Source organism: Lagopus leucura, unplaced genomic scaffold (assembly GCF_019238085.1).
Source record: "Lagopus leucura isolate 7727_CA_CO unplaced genomic scaffold, USGS_WTPT01 Super-Scaffold_100049, whole genome shotgun sequence".
NCBI lineage: Eukaryota > Metazoa > Chordata > Aves > Galliformes > Phasianidae > Lagopus > Lagopus leucura.
In genome coordinates, this window is record NW_024962295.1 from 2,264,487 (window position 1) to 2,287,104 (window position 22,618).

The window sequence follows — 22,618 nt, forward strand, 5'->3', positions numbered from 1 at the left end:
TAAGAAGAGGCTTACAAATGCCATGCAGAATTACAATTCAGCATTTTGTAGCATGTTGTATATATTGCAGGAAATATCTGTTAGACCATTTTTGCTGCCAGTAGTCAGGAAGCTTCAGTTTATTCCTAATTACTACTGTGTAATCAATAATGAAGCAGTGTGATGATTTAAGAGGCATCTATCTATACTAAGATGAAACTAGTATTATTAATTTAGAATATATTTTCATTTTCCTAGACTTGCATATAACTAATCTGATAGGGAAAATGAGAGCAGATGTAAGAATATTGTCCATTACTTAGCACTTAACACTGCTTTATGTCATACATTATGATGCTCCCAACAAGACATTAGCAGGAGCAAGATCTGTTCTACACCACATGTAGGCTCCAAGGCCAGTAGTGTAGTAGACAAGAAAGTAGACAAATCTTTTCTTAATATTTCATGTTTATCCCTGATTATCAAAATAGCAGACATGAGTGTCATGGATGTAAAGTAAAAGCAGAACCCCCAGGCGACATGAACTAAGATCACTTCAAATGATACAGTTAAAATTCTATCAGATTACTAAGAATGGGGGGCATTTATTTACTTTTTTACATCATTTGCATATATACAGTCACTCTGTTTCCAACCACTTTTCTAAATTAAAGGCAGCTGTGGCACTAGGTATCTTGGAAGGTTACAAATTACAGTCATTTTCTTCTGGCAAAAAATGTTCTTAGCCCAGAAACACCCCTGCCATATTCTCTTCACACAGAATCTTTCAGCTCTTTTTTCCTCTTACATAATAGAAGACCCGAGTTCAGCCTAGGAATTCAAGTTTAGATCTGAGCATTTCCTTCTAATTTGTTCTCTGCAAGAATTCCTTCCCTAAGAAAGATAGATCTACTTGCATTTCTCGTTTTAAATTAGGCTTTCTCCTCCTTAAGGCCACACTACTACATTTTGACAGCCATTGCTAAACTTCACAGAGATGTCATCGGATTCACCATTACTCATTTCAATAATTTCCGCTGTAACTTTCAACATCTTGAGAGAATATCAATCAGTCAAGATGATGCTATCATTTACAAGAATTCTGCCATCCTAGTTATATCCTCTTTAATCTCACACTTAAAAAAGATGGAATTATTTCAGTGTATTTTATTCTTCTGCTAATGTAAATGCTGTGAAATAAGTACCTTTCCTATCGCTTTTTCCAGCTTTCATTGGAGGAAGGTACTCACTGTAGACCTCTACTACCTTCCTGATGTCTCAATCATCAGCACAAAAACAAAGTGACTGTTAAATTATGAAGAAGTAAGTTTCTTTGCATTTATTTAGAAACACGCTGTTTTAACCCTGTACATTATTGCCTGTGGAATGCCTCCATACATTACAAATACTTACGTGCCAGGGGAACATTGTTTCTAGAATTCCAGGATCAAATATTTTTAAGTATGAAAATACGCTGTTGATATCAAGTATATTATAATATACTGCAGACAAGCTAGAGCTACCTCCACCACTCCCTCACCCCTCCTTTTATTTTAGTGTGGACTCCACTAAACCCCATCCGTAATATTTTCATGGACTGTTAACAAAGATCCGGTTGAAAACCAAAAGCTGATCTACAGAAAACACAAACTTGTTCAAACATTTAATAATGAAATTTATAGATGGGGGTAGGGAGTGATCACTGAGCACTTACTGTAGCAGAAAGCTGTGGTCCATTTAACTGTGCGTGCAGGATGGCTTCATTGATGGAGTTCCAGATTCCCGTCAGTGCTATTTCCAGATCATGTGAGGCACCCATTTCATTAGTCAGATATTCCAGTGTGGAGATATACTCCCTCCATTGCATATCCAGTTCTGACACGCTGGCCAAACAGCCCCTCATCACATTCAGACAGTATCCAATACAAGGTCTGATTAGTGTCAGGCCCTGGCAATGTGGGCAGTACTGCATCCTCACTAGAGCTCTACTGCACTCCTTGGTGAGGGCAGCGTGTTCAGTAGTATTTATCACTTCAGTGCCCAGACTGAGAGCCTGGCTGAGCATCCTACTTGCCCAAAGAGATTTTGACAGCTCTGTAACCATGTTTTTAGAATAGTGTCCAAAAGGATTTATGTCTTGCCTCGTAAGCCGAAGACATTCTGTATAGTCCTCTGACAGATCAGTAATTCCTGGATTTATTAGCCGACTATACACCAGAGGAAAAAGACTGTCAAAAAAACGTAATACTGCATTTTCCACTGTAGTCTCTGCACCCAGGATGTAGAGGGAGATGTCTGTGAAAAGTTCTTTAATAGGCTCTTCTGCTTCTTTTGCCATAGGTCTGTAAGCTACTTCAAACAGAGATCTTGTACGGTTTTCAGCCAAGTGCAGGAAGGACTCAAAGGCCTCTGAAAAAAAAAAAAAAAAAAAAAAAAAGGGGCAGGAGAGAGAGAGAGAGAGAGAAAGATGTTAGATGTTAACAGCTAGCAGCTTGCTTCTAATTCACAGGACTAATAATGTCCTGAGCAGGGACACCAAGAGCTATACAAAATCAGCAGTGTGAATACACTAATAATTAATACAGCTTTCATCAGAATATGACAAAAAAGACAAGTAAATATTACATGTGTATAATAAAGAAATGTCTTAACACACACTTTTTTTTTAAAGAAAGATTACTGTATTATCACTAGTTATACCCCAACTCAAGCTCTAGTGGTCACTGCTGGATCTTCACAGACAGTGGGCACAGGGATCAGATGTATCTAGATTTTTTTTTTAAACTGACACTGTATTTGGGCAATACAACAAAGACACATCATCAAAACATCCTTTACATCAACAAGCACTGCTGGTTTTGAGTACTTAGAGAGAACTACAACATTTTCAATGCCTTGAATATGTCTCTATAAAACTGCATAGTAGAATACTTGGACAAGCAGAATTATGGAAGCCATGAACTGCTATGACAGGAATACCTGGTAACAGGGGGGGGGGGGGGGCATAATACACCCATCACACAATTAGTACTGGCTGTATAAACAATTATATGATACCAGCATTTAATAAAATAGAGGGAGAAAATTCATTTTTTATCTTCTTGTAAACCTGTAATAAAGACACAGTGAACACTGAAAAAAGTCAAAGAATAACATGTACATCTCATCAATGCTCAGAAATGTTGATCCTCATTCATTACCAGTACTTCTCAACTGTAGCTATTTGAAATGATTTAATAATTTAACAGTTTGTGAAAGCAGTATCTTGATAACACAATGACAGCTTAACGTTTTGCTAGCTTTCATCCCAAGTATCTACTGCTATGAAATAACATTGCATCAAAAATGGAGAGAAGTGTAAAGGCAACTGTGTTGTGTGAAATGTTGTCTAGACGTACAAAAAACATGCGTGTGCACATTTGGATAGCTGACATGCAGAGTGGATACATGCTAGAATGAAGGACAAGACAAAGACAAATGTACAAAGAGCAACTTCAGATAAAGCTGCTGGACAGCAGCTCAGTGAAAGATTGAGATAACTGAATGTAAACATAAGCTGATGCTTTTCTTTCACAGTCCTGTGAGTGGATGGCTGAGGTGCACTTCTTGCAAAGAACAGATCAGGAATAAAGGGAAGATGCTGTGTGAAGAAATTCTCTCACTGTTAACATCAGCTTGGCCTGAGCTCCAGCCAAGGGTTAGGCAGAACTTAACATTGAGTCTATGAACAAAGAATGAGATGAAATTTTAAGTTCAGGAAAGCAGTATTTCACTTAACTACACCATTTTTGAATGCTCTTATAAAAAAAAAAAAAAAAAAAAAAATCTAAGAAATGCCATAGTTAAAGCATTTGAAATTGCACAATGTAACTATTATACAATGACCAAGGTGCTAGAATTTGTAGACAGATTTGTAGACAGGAACATGCATAGAATCAATTCCCAAGATTATTTTTTGATGACATAAAAGACAGTAATCTGAACTATTCCCACTGCTTTCTTTGGAAACTGTACAACAAAACGCCTCTGACATAAATCATGCTCACACTTCTCTGAATGGCAAGTAGTTCCTGCTAAAGGAGGAAACCTATCACGTTGTGCCCCCTGAGGACTGGCCAGATAATGGGCTTTCAGTCTAATCCTACTCTGCATTCAGCTGAACATCACCATGCAATTCAGAGCAATGTAACACAAACTGATCTAGCCCAAACATCAGCTTAGCAAAGGAGCTGACACAATACTGTAAGATTAGCATGCACTGGCCAAGTTTTGTAGAAGAGCCTGCTCACTGCCTTCCTCTGTTACATCTCTCTGGGCAACTAGCTTGTTTGCTATGTGGAGCATTATAATCCCCTCACCACGAAGGGCAATTTAACCAGACAGATAATATAAGATATCTCATTGTACATTAGTATATTACACACATGCACGAGCTGTTTCCTTCTGCCTGAGAATCACTTCAGCATTCTCATTGATGGTAAACCACGAATACTCTGAAAGAATATCAAGAAATGAAACACATTTCCATTTAAAAAGAAAGAAGCTCCTTCTCAGACAGCGAAACATCTTGCCAAGTTTCAGAACGAAGCAGATTTTTACAGCTGTGTTAAAAAAAAATCCTAACTTGATTCGTGATGAAAATGCTGACACAACTAAATTGTAATGCAGTCAGCTGCATGCCACTGTACCATTAGATTTTTTTTGTGTTTGACGATTCACCTGAATTCACCTACTTTTATTTGTAGGGAAAATCTAACAACCATTTTTATTTATCACATTGAAAAGACAACAGAAATCTGAAGAGCATGAAAACAGTGCCCTAGGAGTTTCCTCCTTTACTTCATCCCTTGCAGATAAGCAGCCTGCCATTAGGTTATGGAAGCAGGGACTCTCTCCAATGATGCCAGTAGATTCCTACATACCCTTGCCTTCCACCTCTATAAACTCTGCAACCATCACCCTCCTTATCTGAATAAATGAAACACATTTATGAATTTACACGTATTCTCAATTTCCTGGAAAATAACAGCCCCCAGTGAAAGATGAGTTACTGACAACTTACCTCCCAACAAAACAGATTTCAGGAGCTTCCTGGGTAATAGGTTGTAGACTAGAAACCACGTAAGCCCTTTACATTCAAATGTCCCTTGACTATCAAAATTCTGCATGCAATTAAGTGGAATTACACTATTTTGTGACAGGTATGAAATTAAAATAGTTGAGTGCCGTTTATTTTTCATTATGCAAGAGAAATGATAATGGCACACAGCTTTATTCCTCTTGCTAAAAGAGCCAGAGCATTGAGCGTACAGTACAAAAACATTTCTGCTGGTTGTAGGTACACTGCAAACATCAGTAAGGTACCATATGCTTCCTTATCATTATCCGCCAATGATAAATCTGACAATCACCCTTGAGAAGGAAACGTGGGACTTGACTTTCTTGTTGTAAGGCATTAAGAGACAGCAGAGAATCAAATTACTGGGTCATCTGGATATTCTTACATCTTTTCTTAGAAATAATGCAGCTTCAAGCAGTTGAAGCGGTTGTGCAAGAGAGTCTACCTTAGCATCCTGTTTTATTTGATTTATTTATTTATTCTATTTATGATTATTTACTTTAAATATACTTTCTATGGTACTTTGTACACTTCCTAGATCTCAAAGGTCTAAGAAGTAAGATGTTCCTCTGTGTAGCCTCAGCACACACAAAAAAGAAAAATATTTGGTCATCTTTACAGTCCTTCATATCAATCTTCCACAAAATCAAAGTACAAATACATGCAAATATATCGATTCTGGAATAAGTTGTAAAATTCTCCAGAATGTGAAGGAAACATTATGTAAGTTTTTCCTTCATTTATTATTAAAATAAATAGGAAGATGGAAATCACAGTTGTTCTTATGCTCCTCAAGAGCCACTTTTTTTATTTAAGTCTACAGGGAGAAATCAAAGCCATGTCTGGAGCCTGGACTAACACATCAGTGACTACTTAATGAACATCACCTTCATGAGAAGAATTTTGTTCATTTTGCTCATCCTGTGCTTACAAAGCAGAAGCAGATTTTAAGCAACATTATAGACCAAAGAAAAGTATCTAATATTTTAACACTAGCGTGGGAACCACCTTTCCAAAATAAAGTCAGCTTAAGCACCAGAGACCTCTGTGCACAGGGGGCCATTTCTGTTGCTCAGCAGCACAGGCTCACATACAACAGGCCTACTCCAGCTGAAACCCGAGTCTACCAAGGCCAGCCCTCCAAAACTGAGTGCAAACATCGACACGTGTGAAGGGCAAGTTACTGTCATTGCTGTTAGGCTTCTGTGTGAAACGCCCTGCTAACGCAAGGTCTCTATGTTCATCATTTCTTACCTTCTGCAATAACTGAATAAACATTAACTTACAAAAAAAGTCCCCCTGCAACAAGGAAAACCACTGTATTATAAACATTAATGACAATATTTAGGAATGGCCAAGAAACCAAAAGTAGAAGCCAGCATTGTACCTAACTATACAGAAATATGTATACATTTTAGATCCGTGTGTGATCATAAAAGAATAATGACAAATTGAAGTCGCTCCATTATCTCTTGGGTCTCTTAGGACCACACTAAGATTTGGCTCCTTTCTCTTCAAGGTCTTCCACTTAGTACCAAGTTACAAAGTGCATGAAAGCTAGATTTGTTGAAAACAGCTTCCTTTTAATGCTTTCAAGTCCTTTAAATCTTCTATGTCTTTACAGTTTGCCAAAACACAGGACAAGACAAACATATTTTGCAGCAGTAGGAATGAAGAACAGATTATTTGAAATTTGATGCAAAGTTCTACGTACACAACAAGAAGTCACACTTGTACAAATTCTTGTAATGCACACGATAAAATTCAGAGTTCCATATTCACAGATAAGCAACAAAATCTAAACATTTATGTATGTGAACAAAAATAACAAAGATTGCTCAGGTTGCTACCTATCATTAAATAACATAATCAAATTTGGGTTGTGGGATTGTTGTTTCTTTTTTGTTTGTTTGTTTGTTTAGATTGTAGGATTGTTTTGGAAAAGAACGTAAGCGCAAAACACAGTCACATTTAGAGCAACAGAAGTCTATTAAGCTACTTAAGAAAACTTTCTGCTGCATTTCTTTACTTCTAGCAAAACAGCACAATACAGAATGTCATGGGCTGGATGTTTTCTTCTGCTCTGTCCTCGGTCATTATGCTGAAAAAAGCACCAAAGCTCTTTATTAACACACAATTTTTCACTTTTTCATGTGTTTTTAGAATGGCAGGCTTCCTACATGCACGTGCACTATCTCTTCACAAAACTGATCAGAAGTAACATCTTAATAAGCATCATTATGTAAGCGGCCTCATGGAAATAAGATGCTCAGCATGTAAGCAGGAAACACAGCAACCTTGCTCATAAACATTTTGGCCAGAGAAAAAACTCCAATGCTGGATCAAGTGGAAGCCTCTCTTGCTTTCTACTCGTATCCTGTTGCTGCTTTTAACATAGACAGAATTGGAAACAGAGATCCAAAAACAAGAAAGTATTTTTTTCCATTATCAGTAATATAAGCCAACTATTAAGTACCATCTGAAAATTTGTCTCATAGTATGAAAATTAGCTTTGTCTTCTACATACACATAAACATATTCTTTGCAGCACTGGCACAGCTGTACCATCATATAGGAAGCAATCACATCTTCTGGCTTCTGTCCCTAAGTACTGAACATACTTCTTTTCCTGAATCATACATTCCCAGAGCACTTTATTCTCTTCTGTGAACTTAAACTGCTTCTTTACAATGCAATCCTGCACAGGGAGAATGGGAAGAAATAGGCAGTGCCTATTTTTGGTGGGACTGACAAACACTATATACCATTAACTTTTGGTAAGAATTTGCCTCTGGAAGCATCAGTAATAGAAGTGATATCACCAACTTTAAAATAGGCTCATTGCTACACAGTCTGCTAATGCAAACGGAAAAGAAGTGGGCAGACAAGCCTAAGAGTTACCTTAACAAGAATAGAACAGTCCAGTGACAGGTATCAAGCTTTGCTCTGGTCATTTTGCCATGAAATTAAATAATGATTTCTGCATGGGGAATGTATCCAAACTGCTGTAAACAGTAACTACACCACACACTTTTTCAGGCTTAGTAGCCACCTTGGCCTCATTCTTCAGAAAATCCACAACATCTAATGAAGTTGCAACTAACTGTGAAAGGATTTATCAGAGTCCAGGAAAAGCTCTGCATTTCCACTATGACAAATCAAGCCTTCATGTCTCTTTGTGCCATATTTTTAAAGAACACATTATTTGGAAGAGTTTACAGAGAAAACTTGAAGTTGTTATGCTTCACAAAACAGCTACTGCTTGCTAATTTGATTTTGAACTGTTTCTTATTTCATCTTCAAACTGTTTGTGAACAAAATGATTGAAAAAGCTATTAAATTTAGCTTTTTATTACTTCTCTACACTGCATGTTAGTACATGTGTATGCTATTTCTATATGCACTGCACTTAGAGTGCAATCACTTGCTCTTTTTTAAACCAGGCGGTTTCAAGTGAAACTAAATCAGTTGACCAGCAAAAAGCTGGAGACCAGATGTGGCATTAACCTTTTTCAATACCCCTCTAGGCTTCCACTGACAGATAAATAAAGTGCATAGTTCTTTGGGAATATCTGTGCAATAAAGGCCAAGGGACTTCTGGCATCACAAGGGTAAGATGATCTAGAAGAAGAGTAAAAGGCCTGAGGACAATGGCTATCCAAATTCTAATTCATATAATTTATCCTTGTGAAGTTCGAACACCCCAGCTACTATTTAACATGAATTAAATGTTAAGGAGGTGGGCTAAAATAACTGAGCTGAGAACTGTAGCTACGCTTCAACTCCATCAGCTATGTCTTTGATTTTCTTTCCAAGAACTTCATTAAAAAGTTCTGACAATACACAAGAGAGAAAATACTTGCAGTGTTTTCACAAAGTCAGCTGATACAGATAGTTAAGTTCTTCACACAGCTATCTTCAAAGTTCTTAAGAGGTCTGACAGCCCTCAGAAACCAGGAGCAGAAATGATGTTATCTGATTCATTTGATCAGTCGCTAAACTGGTAACTGGAAGCCACACCTCCATCAAGTTGCACTGCAATTGCCTAACTGGCTTACACGTGCTTTGAAGGACATTTCCTTAACACACATTTCAGGATAAATACAGAAGAAAAAAAAAAAAATGTGCTTTTATGTTTCAGACTTCAACTCCGCATACAGCTGTAAAGATGTTTAGTGAACTGAAAAGTCAATTTCTTCTTAGAAAATTTATATATATATATATATATATATATATATATATAGTAAAATAACAAATTGGACAATACTTTGTGGAAATACAACTTTATAGGATGAGACAAACACCCAGTATCTTTCCAAATAAGCTTCATGCTGTGCTTACTTTTGATGCATTGGAATAATATCGCAAAAAATTTAGTCAATTCCCAAAGGTATGCTGGCCCAGCAATCAAGTTGTGCTTGGTGTTAGACAGGATTTATATTGGACTCTTAAAAAGTGACTCCCTGTCAGTTTGGTTTCTTCAGAACAGATACCCAGTACATATGGCTGCAACTCCTCTGAATGAGCAGAATGTTCCAGTGCCAAAGTCTTGCACAGTTTTTTGCTATTTTCTATTCATAACACTTTGAATATTAAACTATAACCACGTATTTCTTAGAATTCACACTTGTTAGTGAGCAACAGATGGAACTCAAGCTATGTTTGTCTGGAAAGAAAGCCAGGGCATGCTACATCTGAGGCTAGCCAGGGAGGTAACTGCTTGTGGTGCTCACACATGAGAAGCACCAATACAGAACTGCTATTGTCAGGAGACAATAGCAAAACAATTACTTTATTCTTTCTGAAGTTCCTTAGGAGTTACTTTCCCACAAGTGTAAGCAGCTTTTCAATGCTGTGAATAATTGCACTACATGTGCTAGCATGGGAGTAGTTTTACTGCAATCCCTTGGACTACATCATGCAGGTAATTTCCTCCCACTGGACAGAATAGTTGGACAGAATAAAAGGGGAACTTCATTTCTCCTTCACCTACCCAAGCAAACTGCTTTTATTATAAGTACATTTGGAATGAGATACTTAGCACATTATACATAGTTTGAGGAACAATCTCGGTGCATTCACCTCTGCAGGATGGGCTGGCTGTGTCATTCATCACAGCACTCCAAATTCTCTGGGTTTACAAAAAACATTCCTAACTGGAAACTTTAGGTTAGGTGAGGATGAGGACAACACGGATAGTGTAAGTGTTCTGAAGCAAGCAGTAACAGCTGTGCACTACTGCCAAATCAGAATCAGAAACTCTAAAATGCGGCTAGGTGAGGTCAGAACTAATGCCTAAGTAAAATGTGGATATGCAGAGATGTTTCTATATACTAGCTGAGGAGAGGGACAATTCCAAACATATCAGGTCAGAAACTGCTTGAGCAGCCTTCCTGAAAATGAAAACCACATCGAAAGTAGAAGCTGTGCCAGCTACACACTGGACCAGCTATCAAGAACAGAAAGGAACGATGCAACCATCACACAGACAAATGAAGGCTCTGAGGTTGGTGGTCTGTTGGGGCTCAAAGCATCACAGATCTGACAGAACTGGGCTCAGCAAGCAAGAAATCTAACCAAAAAGCACTGCGGAGTTACTGGCACCTGATTTACAGCACTGATGACCACTGAAGTACAGAGCACTATGCATGTTACCTATTCAGTGAGTACAAGTATCTCTAGAATCCAGATGTGAACTGTACTTCCACCAGAGCACTGAGTACTCTACAAAACTTACCTCCGATGAACTGCTGCACTGCATGTTCATGCTTTCTGACACAGAAACACCCCAGAACTGACAGATAGACTGGGACACAGAATAAATTGAGGTATTTTGTTTGTATTCTTCTGGTGTATTAAATGCTACGGAGAAAGGAAAGGATGTAATATTTTTAAAGATTTGCATTATCTAAGATGAAAGAACCAAAAATATTAAGTCCTTCAAGGCAAAGCAGAAGGAATATGATCTACTCAGTTTTAAGAATATTTTCATTCTTCTGGGAATCTTCTCATTAACTGAAGAGCAACCAGTCGGAAGTCTCTAGGGACAATTTTCTCAACCCTGTGATTATAGAGTTCAACTGGCAGTAGGAAAACTAATATGTTTGTTTCAGAAGGTCATGAACTGTTTCATGATTTCCAGCTGAATTAGCAAGGTGGTCCATCATGACTCACTTCTAAAAATCTAAGAGAAAAACAGCCAAAGGAAATAGGGTTAGCTTAACAAAGCTGATTTTTTTTTCCTTCTCCGAGCCTATGTGTTAATGTAGAAATATATATATATTAAAAAAAAAAAAAAAAAAAAAAAAAAAAGCAATCCCGAGTGCCATTTGAGGGCTAAGGTCACAAAATAAGACCTAAAAAAAAAAAATTCTATGAAAAAAAAAAATTAAATAAAGCTGCATTTATCAAGAACTTTAAAGTGAAGAGAACAGTGACAGTAATAACGCTGCCCTGTGTGCTCAGCAGCAACAGCTGTAACCCAGAGTATCCAGCTGGCTCCAGGACTGCACCGCATGTGCCCACCCACTTTCAGCCTTCAGCTGCTGGAACAGGATTGTTACTCACCATGGCAGCCAGCCTCCCAACGGCAGTCAATGCATATTTCTAGCTGACAAATCACAGGCCAAAATAACTTCCAGCTGTTTCTTCTGGCTTTGGATTGAAGCACACCAAATTCATTCTGCAGTACTGTGAAACTACCAACTTTACTCACCCTTCCTCTTTGGGTTAATCTCCACAAAGATATCCACGCAAAATAAGCTACAGAAAAAAATAAAAGCTGACTAGCTACTTCTATGTACATGGCTAAGAAGTTAAATCAGTGGCTTTCATGTTTTTCAGATTTTTAGACAACTATCCATCAAGCCTACAGCAACTCGCAGTATCCTCACCCATCTTTCAGCTGAAACACTCTGCAGTACTAGTCCACAGCACAGCTGCAGGCTGCTAAATGGATCATGTATTGTCCACTCTTCCATTATACACTCAGAAGTGCATCAACATCTAGATAAAATGCAGAGGCATTGGCCTTAGATTACAGATACAGGCAATTAATGCTTAAAAACCAAAAATCCTCCCTGCAACATCTATTTTCTGCTGTCTCCCTCTGTAGATAATTTTGCAAACTTATTTGATAATAAAATGCCACAAGGTGACTGAAAGGATGTTTGCTAGAAGAAAATTACTTGTTGAGAGTGTTTTTGACAGTCAGAGCAACAAATTTCACTGGATTCCTGAAGAGACATGGTAGAAAAGACTTCCGTAACTGACTGCAGCAGACACTGAACCCAAATTACTAAGCTTAGGAAAACAAACTGGGTACTGCTTTTCAAAACTTCACATGCTCACAAAGCCTCTCTTACTGGGAAAATTAGAGGTGGGACAATACTTAAAGTAATTCAGTACAAACAGAACAGAGTTTTCTTTCTGTTGAAAGCTTCCCCTCAATTTATCCTCCCGAATTCCTTTGAGTAAAAAGGCTGGTGTGCATTCAGCAGGTGGGTCACCACTGGCAGAAGTACACAAGCTGGCAGTTCCATAGCTAGTGAGATGTTTGTCAGGAGCCAGCTGCAGTTACTCAACAGGGAAGGTACCCCATCCATTATACAGCACATCGATTGGCTATCTGAAATTCCCTCCTTGAAAGAAAGAAAATACCTAAGGGTATTTTACAGGACAAAAATCCCAGCAATGAAGACCAAAGAACCAAAAAATGAAACAGTCTGCAGAAAGCTGCACTCCTTGACTGGAATCACCATGACACCACCCCTCCATGCTGCCACACATACCCAGGCACTCTCCGAAATGAGTAAGACTTCACAAGACCACAAGTTGCTTCAGTCCTTAAGTGTATCACTGACCAGATTTCAGTTCAGTACATCATTTTTTTGCATGCACAGCAGCAGTAGTGGAATTTCTAAGAGAGGAGTAGTATAGGCTAAGTAATAAAGAATATATAAATCCACCTTGTTCATTTCAAGACCTCTGTATAAAGCTTCATGGCTGGATTTAAGTGAGCTGCCTCAGGGATCTGCCTGAGTCCTCAGTTCATGAACAATCTTGAAACTTCTATGAACAATCCTGAAATCTGCACCTCTGGGGACTTGAAGGTTGTTAAAAGTGAGCAATTGTTTCTTCTCTGGGCTTGCTGACCTTCAAGAACTGCTAAAGAAAGTCCATTTGTGAATCTGATTGATGGGGCATCTCAAAGAGCTGATGTTGATTTTGTTAACAGGGGTTTTTGAGATAGGTCATTAGAGAGAAGAGGACACCTGGTTATATCCTCCCTTAAGTAAATTGCTTGTATGTCCTTACAGAATGTGATAGACATGCATTATTCAGGAGAAAGAAGGACCCTTCCTGAGCTCAGAGGGGTTCCCTCTCTGCAGGAACTGCTCATTCGTGAGTGAGAAAAGCACATTAAACTCATGTTGTCCGTATTTTTGGTACCCTTTTTTGCTACAGTGTCAGAACTCCAGGGAGAGCATTGCAGATTTTTTTTTTCAGCTCAGCCTCTTCCACAAGAAGGAGAAGTCCTCTTATTTTTCACTCCTGAAAGTCATGTTTTTCATCTTAGTCCCTGACTCAATAAGGTATCTAAAGTATTTAAGTTTTACCTGCTGGGGACCACCAGTGTTCTCAATTATCTCACTGAGTGCAGGCTCAAACAGTGACAAAGAGCAGGTCTTTCTTGGAACATGTTACAGTTTTCCTTTCTTTCTTACTTCTCGGTGTTACTGAAGTCACAATTGCTGCCTCTATTCCTTACAGCTATTTGATATACTACTATGCATATCTGGTTTATTTTGGTTAAGCATAAAGCTATGCTTAGTGATGGAAATTCAATCACACCAATGTTATACATTGAATTGGAGATCAAACTATGTTTTAGGTATGTTTGTCATTCTGAAGTCCTGATACAATATTGTTAAACTTTATCATATACATCCAGTTTTTATAGTCCTGTTTAAAGCTCTGCAACCTTTTACTAATAAAATATTTGGAATATTTCTATCACGTCATACATCTGTTGTGAATGACCTGTGTTACCCAGTACTCCAATTTGCAAAAAAGTTTGGAGAGCCTGGACTAGAGAAGAACTGGAATGCATTTGTGAGACATGCAGGCATCCCTGCTGCAGAGGAAGCAATCTGGGACAGATGACTTTTGGAGCTGTAAGCTGCAGCTTTACCCTGTATTTTGTTTTACAAAATTTTTTTTGCTATCCCTGTGCAACTGCCTTGTTTTTAAATACACTGGGTATATATTTATTATTTTTTTTTTCCATCAGAAAATTACTGAGGCCCAAAGTCCAAAAATTCCCTTTAAATCTATGACAGGAACCCTCACTTATATACATCTCAGACATAAAAAGGGCGTGGTGCAACTATTTCAAATACGCAGCCATTCACTTTACTGTAATACAGTCCGGTCTTTTCACTTGCGTAATGTTCTCACATCCTGGCCTATATCAGGTATTCTTATTTGCTCTCATAAGGTCACTTGCTGTTCCATCCTAAAAAAGCATCTAACTTTCACCACTTATTTCTGCCCTTTAATTCATATTAATACAAAAAACATATGGGCAGCAACAGATACTCAACTCAAACAGTCTATAACGATTTTCTTTTTGAAATGCTCATCTTCACCTTCAAGTTGATTTAGAATCTATAAAGACAATTCATTTTTTTTACCTTACTCATTTAGGTATCATGTTTTTAGCCTAGTCAAATCCAGAAAAAGAAATACCAGATTTTTAAAAGGAGGAGAGAAATCACAACTGAAATATTTCAACAGATTGGTGGTTTTGCTTCAAAATTTCAAGATACAGGCATTTTCATTATCAGATGCGTTCTCCACTTCTCCTTTTCTGGATCTTTAAATCCATTATAATAAATACCAAATGTTCAATTTCTACTCTCTGAAGCCCCAGAAATGGTTGCTTGTTTTAACAAATACTCTTCAGCATGAAACTTTGTCTGAATAACTCTGTAATGCGATCGATTCCTTCAGAAGCATGGAATAAAAACACAAAACAAAACAAACAAAACAAAGAACAACGAGGTGAACCATTTCCCAAGCAAATAATGAAATCATCAGAAGACTTAAAAACGAGGAGTAACAGATAAAGACCAAGAAATTCTGTGCTCTCAAGGAAAACATATCTGCTGCATTTTAGATCCAGTGCAAGAAAGCATACTGGTGTATTTATATATACAATATAGTTTATATTGTTTCTGCAATACAATTCTTAATCCACAAAATCCCATTGAACTTCAGTGCACAAAAGTTTTCCTCCAGGAAAGAGGATTCATGAAACCAGCCTCAAACTTTGCAAAAACTGGAATTCTGAATGGGCATTTGAATTCCTCTGACAAATCTCTTGCCTTCTTGTTCCACAAATGTCAAATTGCCAAAGTGTTTTCTCTTGTTTTTCAATTTCATCTTGTACAATACCCCTCTTGTGAAAGACTGGGAGGAAGACTGATGTAAGTGCAAATGGTTATAGACCAGTATCTCATATGTATTCTGCCTTGGCCATAATTTTTCCAATCTTGTGGACATTTCATGCCTTAAATATCTTATAATATCATGATCAAACACACTTCAGTTAATAACTCCTTTTTACTGGTTCCAACAGTTCCCTGGCCTGCCTGTGCCACTTCATTCAATGTCTGGATGCCATCCAGGTTTCAAGATGTCACTATGACTGCATTCAAATTTGCCACAGTCTCACCATTTAGTTACACAGAATATCTGCACTAAATTCCCTTATACATTTATATTTAATATCTTTGTACTGCAGACCTGGTCTGGCAGCTAATAAGTAGGAGAAAGGGCGATAGCCCAATCCTGCCACTCAGCTAAGGAGCTTTCACGGGCCAGATGTCTCTGGGACTGGACTGTTCCTACTGACATGGCTCAAACAGAACAAAGATGGAAGGAGAGTGGATGTTACTGAAGGAAGACAGGAAAAGGACAAATTTAACATCTTAACCTAGAAAGGTAAATTAAATTATTTTAAAAATCTTGATGGGGCCCCACTCCTGTTCTCCTTTTTTCCAATTTCCCCAGCCACACGACTCCTGACAAGGGCCAAAGAAGGGAGCTCTGCTCTGAGCAGGAGGGATCTGTCTTAAGCACCTCTTTGATTTCTTAACCTTCCACAGTAGAAAGACACGTTTCCTTAGCAGATGGGTGAAGACCAGATCTGCTACACAGAACCTTCAAACAAAAGTGTTTGGATAGTGTTTGCTGCATTGGAAAACATTGGAAAAACCTCCCCATCCTAGTGAAAGGAAGCTCTGAAAGGACCAAGCACTTCCCTGCTCAAAGAGGCTGTTGAACAGCCCTGAAACAGAAACTCACTGATGCAGGAAAAGCTTGCACTGTAATTTAGCGAGGCAGGGCTGGAGAAAACGCACCAAGCAGTAATTCAGCAGAGACTAACAGAGAGCAAGAAGCCATTAAAACGAAGGCGGCATCAGGTGAATGGGGGGGCAAGGGGAGAGGATTTATAGAGGATATGACCTTGAAGACTAGTTTTCAATCTCCTCTTCAGATGCCAAGGAGATTTTCTACATGGGGAATTTAACAAGGTGATGGAAGCAGAGAGTTTGGCATGGCAAAGAATAATGGTTGTTAATCCAATTCTGAATGGAACTGAATAATTAAATATCAACAACCATTATGAAATTTGGAGGGTTTTTTTTTTAATATTCCATTTATAATGCTGGTTTGTATAGCGGGTTCAGGAGCATTATAAATTTCTCTACAAACCTAGAACATAAATTTGGTAATCCTCATCACACTATTTAGACATGTACTACAGCCAGGCAGTCTGTCAGACTCACACAGGCCAACATCCACCCACATCTTCAGAGAGACAAAAGGTTTGATGTTATAATGGGACCCTGAGGTATGCACATGCATATACTCATTGGTCCTTAAATTTGACATTTGATGTAACTGAGAATTATCAAAATACTGAAAAAATATCGAGGGGAAATTCAGAATATATTTTTTGGATCTTGCAGGTAACAGGAAAGGGTGAAATGGGTTTTTCGGACAGAAAGTAGTCATTGTGAAGAAGCTGTCATAGAGGGAAAAAAACAGAAAATGATCCAGTCCCAGGTCTGAAAGCCTGAAGTAGTTCTCCTCAGATATTTTACACACAGCTGTATGAAGCCCTGCAACTGACAGCTCCAGGTACAGAGTATCACACCCAGGGGACCTACCCATTCTCTCACAGTCTTCCCAGTCTTCAGTACACCACAAGAATTTCTTGTTGTTTGTTTTCGTATCTTTGACTCTTTGCTCTTCAAATTCCATCTCAGGCCCCTTCAGTTTCCTTCTCACACATCCCACTCTGGACTGTGCCTCTGTCCCTAGCATTCACTCGTGTTGGATTTCCAGTTTCTGACAGCTATTTCTTTTGCTCAAATAACCTCGTGAACTTTGAGTTTAAGCATATGGATTCACTTGCCATTCTGCTCCTTCTCTCTCATGGTGCTATTCCTGTTTAAAGTGACAGACTGGTGTGCTTAAGCAGCCACTATGCCTAAACTACAGTTGTTATTTCCATGCTTAATCACAGCCACATTTTTAAACAGCATTCACACTGTTCAAGTTACTAAGAAGGGACTTCAAGCAAGTTGGCCATTATTTTTTTCCAATGTCTGTATAGCCTAGTCTCAGCTTTGACTGTGGAACTCTTCAGGGAGCATGAGATAACTTGTGCATTTAAATTCAAGTCACGTAACCTGGACCCAAACTTCACCTAACTGAAGCTGCTATGACTGAAGCAGTATGAGGATCAGTGACATCTAAAAAGGCACATGGATAAACAGCAGATTATTTCAGCTGTTTTTTGGCTTGTTTGTTTTTTGTTTGTTTGTTTTTGCAGAAGAGCACAAAAACAAAACATTCAGAGATCCCCAAGCCCTGAATACTTCATAGTGTCTTCAGAAATACCTTTTATTAGTGTTTTTGGCAAATTTGACACTGACATACTAGAAGTTTTCAAAAAAAAGTGACACATTGAACTAGTTAAAAAACAAACAAACAAAAAATTACTTCCTGAAATGTTGAGATGCGTTTCAATTCATGGTATTTAAGCAATTTAGTACTCATTTCCTATTTCAACTAACTTGACAAAACAGAGCAAAAGTTACAGACTGATTCTTCCATTACAGAAGTCATACTACGTTTTTCGGTGAGCTCAGAGAGCAATGTCCTGTTCCTACTGAGACAGTGTTGAGATCTGTTCCCCAGTGAGATCTTTTTCTTCAGGGGTCTTCGTTAATCAGTAGGCACAACCACAGATTAATGACAGAAATAAACAGCCATTTATCATCCTTCACACATCGTCAGCATGCTCCATGTATTTGCCTCTTTCAGCCTTAATGAATTAATCTTCTCCACTCTACTAGACAATTCATCATGCTCTCTGCCACGCTAAGTCCCCATCTCCTTATGTTGTAGAATGTCTTTCATCTCTGTCACCGACACACTTGGAACTTAACTCTATTAATACCTATCTCAACACCATTCTTCTTACAGCCACGTGACTACTCCAGCTGCTTTTCTAACAGAACAAACATATTCTGTTGTCACTCCTTCTCATTTTTTCTTGAAACATCATCTTGAAACATCATCCTTGAGTTACCATTTCACGTTCTTTTGTATTCAGCTACTGAATATTCAGAATCAACCAGTACAGAAGAGTAAAATGCTAAGTTCATACTGCTTACCCAGCTGAATCGTACAGTTGCAAATAGATTAAAATCCAGTATCAGGATTTCAACATTTTGTATGAAAGTTACAAAATATAATTTATCATGCTTTTAAATATATATTTGCTTCTGAAAGGAATTGGGAATATATTGATAAGCACAAAATGTCTAAAGCATGCAGAAGTCTTGAAATAAAGCTCTTCAAAATATAAGGGAATGGAAGAACCCCATTTTAACTGCCACATAATCTTTAGATTTTTCTTACCAGTAAGAAACAACATTTGATAGAGCTTCAGTAATTAACAGAATAAAGTAAAAAATGCTGGTTTTGGCTAAAATAAATAAATAAATTAATTAAACAAGTTAGCACTACATTTTTAATTCCCATATATATACTGTAATCCAGAAAGGAAGGGGAAAAGAATCACAGAATCACAGAAACAACAAGTTGGAAAAGACTACAAGATCATCCAGCCCAACTGTCCAACCATCACCAATAGTTCTCACTAAACCATGTCCCTCAACACAGCGTCCAAATGTTCCTTGAACACCTCCAGGGTCGGTGACTCCACCACCTCTGTGGGCTGACCACTCTTTCAGAGAAGTGGTATTTCCTAACGTTCAGCCTGAATCTCTCCTGGCACAGTCTGAAGCCATTCCCTCTAGTCTTATCACCAGTTACACAAGAGAAAAGCCTGACCCCCAGCTCACTACAACCTCCCTTCAGGTAGTTATAGAGAGCAAAACATGGAATTACATCAAAGACAAAGATACAATTGGTGAAACACTGCCCATTTTCATACTCTACATTTACAGTAGAGCATAAGCTTTAACAAAAATTCATTTTTCTACAGTTTACTGCTGTACACAGAAGAAAACAATATTGTTATCTACTAAATACAAGCATAGGACAGACTTCTGCAATAATTTGTAAGGACTTCCACATTGTACCCTAAGAAAAAGGACCTTCTATTAAAAAACTACCTTACATACTGATGAACTGCCTTTCTCGATGGCCTGGCCCAAAAGTCACTGTGCCATACAAACCCTTGGCAGGCGAGAAAAGGAAGCAACAGAAGCTAATATTTCCCAGACCAACAGTTAAAGCTGTTAGTGGACAGTAAAGCTTCAGTAAGCACAGCGCAACAGCAGCACTCTACACTCACTTGAGCATCTACAGCCACATTTTCTAAAAATGTATCTTGAACACCTAAGAGAAATTTTTCAAAAATAAATCAGTAATTTCAGAGTTCCATCCAATATACAAGAGTCACTGGATACTGCATTCCCTTTGTTGGTCTAGAAAAAACAAGTTTCCCCCTCTTCTGCCACAAAGTTTAAGACTTTCAGATTTGTCCAGCCCTTTTTTTTTTTTAAACAACTGATGGTTCTAGCACTTTTCTAGATGCTAAGAAGCACGGATGTACAGCAAGGACCTGGGGTGCTGGGCAGTGCCCAGCTGAACGTGAGGCAGTAGTGTGTCCAGGTGGCCAAGAAGGCCAGTGGCATCTTGGCTTGTACCAGAAATAGAGCAGCCAGCAGGAGCAGGGAAGTGATTGTCTCCTGTACTTAGCCCTGGTGAGGCTGCACCTTGAGTGCTGTATTCAGTTCTGGTTTCTCACTACAATAAAAATATGGAGGCCCTAGAGCATGTCCAGAGAAAGGCAACAAAGCTGGTGAGCAGTCTGGAGCTCACCAGCATATCCAAGTCTTACGGGGAGTGGCTGAAGGAACTGGGATTGTTCAGTCTGTAGAAGAGGCGGCTCAGAGGAGATTTTAATGCTCTCTACAACTCCCTGAAAGGAGGTGGTAGCAAGGTGGGGGTTGGCTCCTTCTCCCACATTACTAGCAAGAAGAAGAGAGAGAATGAGCTAAAGTTGCACCAGGGGAGGTTCAGGATGGATATTAGGAAAAATTTATTCTCTGAAGAATGATCAGACACTGTAATGAGCTGCCCAGGGAGAAAGTTGAGTCACCATCCGTGGAGTTCTTCAAGAAGCAGGTAGACATGGTAATAAGGAACGTAGTTTAGTGGGCAACATTGGTGGACGGTTGGACTGGATGATCTTACAGATCTTTCCCAACATCAATCAATCTATGATTCTATACAGCTCTGCTGTCTGCAACAATCCAATGTTTGCAGGAAACATAGCACATAGTCTCTACTACTCCACCTTCCTGCTTGAGAAGCATTAGGCTTGTAAAGCCATTCCTCTATGACTGTCCGAACATTTATAATCAATTTGACATCTTCCAAAACGTCAAGGACCCCAGGACTAGCACAAGTGTTTTTGACACAGAAACACAGGAGTTTTGGCTATGGGTTCATCCCTCAGGTTCAAACAACTATTTTCTCAGGAACTGGTAAGAAATATTTGGCTACTCTATAGCAACATTTTTTACATTCTATATTGACTGTTAATGTTACAAAGTCAGTGAAAAACTAAAGAATTTACAGTGTTTGCACACTGTAAATACCTGCAATCCCAAACTGCACCATACAAAAGCAACCTTACTTTCTTATTCGTGGGTAGCCCTTCTGACCCCAAAGGGACTGCACATGCATACAAGCTGACCATTTCTGAGTACTTCTGAATTGGACTCATAGAATATACAGCTAAGATAGAAAACTTGAAGTTTGCCAGGAAGTCCAGTGTCTCACGTATTTTCAGTGGAATCAGCTAGCGTATAGATACAAAACAGTACTCTGAACTTTCCTTTATTCTCTCTACAGCCTTGTTCCCCTACCATCAGCCTCCTGACAGGTGAGATACTTTTCCACTGACAGGCACGCAATTTACCTGCTGCCACAAAAGAAGAACAGAGTGAAACAAAATGTGAAAAATGGAAGTTTCATCATACATATTACAGAAAAGTCTAAGAACAGTACCATTTCGATCAGGGTTGATTTCCCTAGGGCTACATAGTCTCTTCTGTACAAATGCGCTGTTGTTCAGTTATTACTTCAAATTCAGAATTTAATTTCCTCCTCAGCGCTTGAGATGCAAGTGGGAAGGAAAGCAAAGAAGGAAAATGAAAATCAAAGAAAAGTTACTACACAAATCTTGTGCTTTCACTTTAGTTGATAAACCAGGAGCTGCAAAATCTTCAGCTACATTTTTCCCCTAAAGTGAAACTTCAGCAATTTTAAAATTTCAAGGTTATTTTCCCCAGAAAAGTTACGAGTACTTTGGATTTTGTTCCTTTTTCATTTCTCACTAATGTTCTGCCTCCTTAATAAAAACCAAAGCTCAAAACATTTAATAAGAGTCCAACAAATTATTTTCTTTGTAAACACAGTTATTACCATAACCAGAAAATGACACGTTTGGATTGTGTTTCAAATGCCACTGCTTTTGAAAAACTATTTTGATCCAAAATCTTAATGCAATTCATCACTCCTCCTACACTTTCTTTTTCCTGGATGTAACTTTTTTCTTCTAAATGAAGCTTGCCATCCAAACACCATAAATGCTTTTCCCACAGAAGGGTGATATTTGCCTGGTGTGCTGTGAGGGAAGGACAGCTGTCTGTATTCACTGAATCATGAACGACTGAAGGGGACAGCAGTTGCCCATGCACATCTCCTCTGAAGCTTCCAGCACTGGGATGCACCTTCTGTAATGTCCATAATGCCTCAGCAAGTCCATGGGCAGGACCACACAATCTGGTTATGTGTGTGTTATTTGTACTTCACCTAAAGATCATACTTCAATGAAATTACCTGCAGGTAATTAAAAAAACAAGCATGCAAACAAGCAAAAACTAGTAAGTATCTCACTTA

The 22,618-nt window shown here is 38.5% G+C and overlaps 1 protein-coding gene across 1 annotated transcript in view; it reads right to left on the reverse strand.

The window, feature by feature from the left end:
* Positions 1–22,618, reverse strand: part of LOC122187645 (glypican-5-like) — a 370,735-nt gene that overhangs the window by 280,433 nt on the left and 67,684 nt on the right. The window contains exon 3 of the mRNA XM_042885359.1: positions 1,694–2,388. Within this exon, the coding sequence (XP_042741293.1) occupies positions 1,694–2,388 (695 nt within the window). The remainder of the gene's footprint in view (positions 1–1,693; positions 2,389–22,618) is intronic.